The sequence below is a fragment of the Poecilia mexicana genome, unplaced genomic scaffold, assembly GCF_051168715.1.
Source record: "Poecilia mexicana isolate PSO_F unplaced genomic scaffold, ASM5116871v1 scaffold_14, whole genome shotgun sequence".
Lineage (NCBI taxonomy): Eukaryota > Metazoa > Chordata > Actinopteri > Cyprinodontiformes > Poeciliidae > Poecilia > Poecilia mexicana.
Window position 1 is genome coordinate 10133638 of NW_028263383.1, and position 6363 is coordinate 10140000.

General features: G+C 41.1%; 1 protein-coding gene across 2 annotated transcripts in view; it reads left to right on the top strand.

The window, feature by feature from the left end:
* The first annotated feature begins 866 nt into the window (after positions 1 to 866).
* The window catches only part of LOC106919273 (glucocorticoid receptor-like), a 63133-nt gene continuing 57636 nt past the window's right edge, over positions 867 to 6363 (top strand). The window contains exons 1-2 of one of the 2 annotated variants that reach the window (XM_014989506.2): positions 867 to 1377; positions 3552 to 4684. In XM_014989506.2, coding sequence (XP_014844992.2) covers positions 3561 to 4684 — 1124 coding nt within the window. In that variant the 5' untranslated portion in view covers positions 867 to 1377; positions 3552 to 3560. The remainder of the gene's footprint in view (positions 1378 to 3551; positions 4685 to 6363) is intronic. The other variant, XM_014989507.2, reaches the window with a different exon arrangement.

Below are 6363 nucleotides of genomic sequence, written 5' to 3' on the forward strand. Positions count from 1 at the left end.
AGTCTCTTCAAAAAATCGTAACTATGCCTTTAGATTTGCAAAATATGGCTGCTGGTTGTGTGTCTCTTTTTTTCTTTATCAGCTCCATATAAACTGATTTGTCCTTCAATTATAGCTTATAATTTTGAGTTGCTGCAGGAAATCTCCAAAAATCACTGTAAACACAATTACTAAAAATATTTCACGCCTGCATCAGCAGCGAAATCACAAACAGTTTGATATTTTAGACTTTCTCCCTGACTTGAGCTTTCTTCATATGCTTGAGAAAGGCAACATTGAGAAACAGGAAATACAGTATCTGCATGACCTCATCCAAAGGCAACTGAATCCCCCAGTCTCAGTTGACACCGTGACCCTAATTAGACCCCCAGATACGACGCTCGGTTCGAGTAGAGGAGCACCGAACATGGGTTCGGCTTCCCAGACTAAATGCTGGCAGGTTAGAGGTGACACTGACAGATTCCGCAGCAGACGGAGTTTCAGTGGGTAAAAGGGGCGTTAACCGCCAAGTGCCAAACTCACAGAGAGGTTAAGCTGTCCCCAACAGGCATTCCATAGGAGTCAAGATAGCGCGCTTTTTCTTCAAAGTAAAAGAACCACGACATGACTGGAGTCAACAAACATAAACACGTGAAGACAGCTGTGATCTCTGGTTTAAATGTGTGACAGTTGGGATTAACGATACATTTTGCAATCGTTAATTATACAACGATTGTTTTTCAATCGTTTTAAACAATCGATTGTCTAAAGCTGACTGCAGTCTAAAGCAGTCAGCCTCAGACTGCTTAAGAGACAGTCTGAAGCTGACGTTCTTGCTCGCCCTTTATTTTGAAACACCAAAACGGAAACGCAGCTAACGTTTTAGGTGGCTTTGTCGCCGCTTGTCTAACAGATCGCCCTGTCTGAGTTTGCAGCTGAGTGGGCCACAGCACCGCGGCTCTATTATATAACTTTAATGTACTCACAGCTTTTTCACGGCGCATAGGGGCGATCATTGCACCGCAGATTTTGTCGATTCTTTATGGATTAATCCTGAAGATCGGGAGCGACTGACTTTTATTTCTCTTTCTCCCCTCTACGTCCCCCTGCTGCTGACGAGGCGCATTAAAAGTTGCCGACGGATCCAAGAAGCGGCGCACAGCGACGGTGTTGGGTCTTGAGTAAGAAATATCGCAGAGAATGTTTTCCTGTCACACGGACAGAGACATCGCTACTCACTCTTCTGCTATTTCAGCGCGAAACATCAGCGCAATAAGAAGTGGGGCTTATTCTACAGCTTGATCCGGTGGACACTGCGTTATTTCCCACATGTTTATTTCTGAAACAACTTGCTCTGACGGGAGATGACCTAATCGAGGGAGTTTTCTCTCACTACAGGTAAGGACTACTTTCAGGTGCAACTACTTTTTTTCTTGTTTTTTCTTTTGCAGCAGTAGTGGGGGGGCGGGTAAAAACCTTGTGGTTCCCGTCGAGTAGGCCGACGAGGAGCGTCCACGGTGGTGCGTGACAAGCGCGCTGACAGCCGAGCACCGAGTGGCACAGCTAGAAACAGAGAGGCGGGGGTGGGGGGAGCCTCACGCTACTAAAGCGAACTAAATCAGTCTTATTATGGAGTTCCCACTAAAAATGATAACAGCAGCTTTGAATGTTTGTTTTGCTCCTTCTTCAGGCGTATGATCGAGTGCAGTTTCCTTCACAGCCAACAGGTTGCACTAATCATAAAAAGCTTGTCCTGCTCGGTGGAAAAGTACAGTATGGGAAGTCAGGAAACCTCGAACTTTTTAAAGCAGAGGTTTTCTGTGCCACCCCGTCAAATACTGTTTTTAAAACTGTTTTTATTATTATTATTAATTTATTTTTGATTTAAATATTTATTAACTTTAAATTTACTAACTTTTATTTTCCAAAAGCGCCATCTCCATGTTTACTTATGTGTATTGCTATTTAAAAATTTAAAATGTAAAAATCTATTTTTAAAATTTATTCTCCCTATTTTCCCTTTCGTTAGTTCTTTAAAACCAGTTTTTTTTATTTACTTATTTGTTAAACCTGATTTTCCAAATGTACTTACTTATTTTTCTGAAAATGCTTTGTTTTTTAAATTTATATATTTAGCATGTATAAAGTATAGTTATCTGTGAGCTTTTATTTTCCTAAAATGCCAACCTTTCTATTTTGTTTCTTAAAATAACAAAAACAAACAAACAAACAAAAATATACTGAAGGGCTACTCTCATTGTCTACCTTACGAGAGAAAAAGGATTAATCTCCATATGGAAAAAGTTATTTTTTAATTTAAGTTGGGTCACGGACAATTTATTTCTGTTTTTAGCTCAGTGGTGGTACAGTTTCAGCTCAGCGTAGCTTCATACTGTGAACTGAACTGTCTGCATTGGGGTAAACAAAACCAATCAAACTCCAATCATTTCAGACATACTGATCTGTTTTAAGCTAGTTGGTAGTCTGTCGTTATTAGAACTGCACAATATATCAATTTGCAAAATTAATCTTTGTAATATAGTAATAGCAAATGTCTATCTGGATGTTTTTTGAGGAAAAACCTGACATGCAAATAATAATATATTTGGCCACTTTGGTGGACTTTCACTCCCATTAATGCTCCTAAATGCTTAAGTTAACAAAGAGTTGTGAGGATGTCATGATGATGAGGAAAATGAGAAAAGAGTGATAAAATTGTGCCCTAGTTACAACTGATAGTGACATTACATATTCAACAAACGTATTGAAACTGAATGTCTGAGTATCAGACACTTTAGTATGCAGTTGTCATGAATCAGAGAGGCAAGGAGAGACAGAATGACATTCAAAATGTGCACAATATGAAGAAGAAAAAGTGGCATAGACATTAAACAGGTACAAGTAAATTTATGGATGGTCACTACCTTTCCCGCCGTTCGTAGAAAGACTGATTTTCAGGACATAAAACGTCCAGGCAAATTTATAATGGTATTGAATGAGAAATGTTTGCCTTTATCTTTGTGCTATTTCTGCTTCTTGATTCGCCACCTTAAACAGTTTGTACTCGACTGCCTGTGTTTGCCAACAGAGCTAGACACTCGCTAAGGCCTTCAGCAAATGCCCAGCGGCCCCTGAGTGGGTTAATCTCTTCCAACAGATGCGTGCTGTTGCACACACGCTCTCTGTAAGCGGGACCGTCAGCAGTTTTACTTGAAAAGCAAGTTTGTGCCTGGGCATGTCTTTACTCTTAAACCAGAGAAGAGGACACCGTTCAAATATATGACATGCACATTTTAGTCATTTCTGCTCCGTAAAAGGTTGTGGACCCATTTCCTACTCTTAACTGTCATGTTCTATTGTTGAAGCAGTAGCAGTGCTGTAGTATTTGTTTGGTTTTCAAAAATAAAATGGATAAAAGAACACCCATACAGTAGAGTAGTTTGCACTATTGAACTGTAATGTGACAAATTATTAATATTCTAGTGAGTTTTTCTACCGCAGATGTCATTGCATTCATTAATATCACATTTATTTTATGTGACTCATCTGTTTATTGTTAATTTTGTTTGCAGAATGACGAGATGGATCAGGGTGGACCAAAGCACAACGGTAATCGGAACGACAACCTTACATTTGCAGGGATCAGACCTGAAGTAGGCAGAGATTCAGTCAGCACATCTGGTTTACTGCTTCAACCCGCAATGCATCTGCCCAGTCCTGGGTCTGTGAACCAGAGCACAGTGGCACCGAATGGACAAGGGGGAACCAAAGACCAGGGGGAACTTGGAGGCCTTTTTGAATCAGATAAGGAGGGTAAAATGAGCAGAATGCACAAACAAGAGCAGGATATATTCAGCTATGGGGACAGTTTGCCTTTGTTGAACCAGAGTACTTCTGATCTCGACCAGACGTCCACCTCTGTCATTAACACGTCAGAAACCTCAGTCCTGGGGAACCTCCCTTTGCCTGACCTGTTCCCTCAGCAAATTAAGCAGGAAGGGATTTTCTCTCTGGATAAGGAATTAGGAAATTATGGTGGACAAGCAGGTGTTGGTTCTTGCAGTCTGGATGGGAGCACTGCTCAGCTAATTGATGATGCAGATATCTGGCAAGACCTGGACCTTCCGAACTCTCTGCCAGAAATCAGTGCTTTTGAGTTGGATTCAGAGGTGGCACATTTGGATACCATCCTCCAGGAAAGCGGCAGCGGTGGTGAAAAGTCCCTGTTGGGTAATGGGGCCAACTGTATTGGTTTGAACGGCACAGAGCAGCAGCAGCTGGTACAGCAACATCAGCTTCAACAGCAGCAGCCACCGGGAATGCTTTCCAGTGTTGTCATCAAGGAGGAGAAGGATCCCGACTTCATCCACATCCGTACCCCTGGTGTGGTCAAACAGGAGAAGCAGGACGGTGCTAGTTACTGCCAGTCCCAGTGTCTGCAGAGTGGCATGAGCCCTCTGCATGGGGTGGGAACCATACCGTCTGCCATGAATGTTGCCACGGGAAGTGGGTACCACTACAGAGGCAATCCTGGGACAGCGGGCTTGCAAGACCAGAAGCCTTTTGGCACATATTCAAACTTGTCAGGAGTCGGGGAGAGCTGGATAAGCGGGAAGAGGTATGGAGAAGCTTCTGGGATTCAGAGCACCAGTGATGGCCTTCAGTCTGCTGCAGTTTTGGGGAATTTTCCTGTCGGCTTTACAAGGTATGAATCAAATTTTTACTCCACCCGACTTCATTTCCCTACCTTTGCTTTATCTGTGTTCCACAGAGTGGTTTGAATTTGCATTTATGAGCATCAAGAAGTTTAGATTTTTCAAAATGCGCTCAGTTTAGTGCGTTTTCCAGCTTTCACTTCAGTCTGTGACATTCTTTAGCAAGAGAAGTCCTATCACTCCTGGGGTGCATGGCATCTGGCGCTTATCACCTCCCAATGGGCAGACCTAGCTAGAAACACATTCTTCTGATTTATCCCCATTGTGTCACATTTTAGGAATGCCAAAGTTGAACTTTAAGACCTTTTTTTCCTTTAGAGGTCAGACATGGTTGGAAAACTAGTTGAAGTGTTGCCAGATTAGAAGGTGGCTGGAGAAAAAATGTTGAATGTTCAGTCAAAGAGACATTACTCTTTAAAGAGGTTTTGTTGAGTATTTTTGTATTCTAAAGATTTCATAATTCCATGAAACTGTCCAAGTGGAAGGGACTTGCTATCAAGGTGTGTTTTCAGAACATTTGTGAAAATGCATCATGGTGGAGCTTAAACACAGAGGAAATGAGAAATGTGAGAAAGTTGAGAGCGTGCGGCTCAGTGAGAGGTGTCTGGTAGGCACACCTCACTTTCAGCCCTGAAAGTACCATCTGATAACTTGATGAGCTTCAAAGCGGAACATTAAAAAAAAAAAATAGAAATGAATTTTTCAGGCTTCATGAGCCTCTTGTGTATCCGAGTTGAAGAGGGTAGATAACTAGATGTTGTTTGATCAATGCTGGGTGAATCACTGCAGCCTCGTTTGCAAATAAGTGGTAGATGAACAAAGGACTCGGCTTCTGCTGATGCTTCACTTTCAGACTAATATGGTGTGTCTAACTTCCTGATCACAGGTGTAACAGCATGCTTTGTTACTTTATACTGTGCCCCTTTGATGCATGCATGTCAATGATGTGCAAGGTGGAAGCCTCACAATGCAAAAAAAAAAAAAAAAAAAAAAATCCAGAACTCACTGGAGGGAGTATAAATCCTGTTTGGCCTCTAAACTCCTTGGAATTCCCTAGAATTTGCTGCAGGGTGTCGATGGGGAAAATATGTCTGGGATTCCCTCCTGGACCTGCTACCCCGTGACACAATTTCAGATAAATGAAAGACAGTAGTTAAGGGCCAACTTTCAGCATTCAAGTTTCCAGGTTTATGCCCATAAATTCTTTTTAAATTCCTTTTAAATTCCATGGAAAGTTTTCAAGTTAAAAAATCCAGAGAATTTTGTTAATCCCCTTCAAAGGGATACGTTTCCAGACATTCAACATCGCAATGTCTATATAAACATTTACAGGGAGAAAACCTTACTTCCTGATCTGTTTTATTATATTTTTGCATTTATGATGCCTTCATTCAGAGCAATGTGGGGTTGAAGTCAAAGTCCTTGTTTGTATGCACAAAGTGTATTCTGATTATTGTATTTCAAGGCTATTCAAAACATTCTTGAGACATGATACACTACCAGCTCCCTAATCATGGGAAAATGCATATTTATCAAAACTTTGCTTATTTAGTTGAAACCTAAACTGGCTGTTATATTTTGTTCTCTAATGCTATCATTCTAGTTATATAAAAGTTATGAAAATGATCATTTAACTTGCGGAAACCATATTTAATAAAAATGAGTGAAA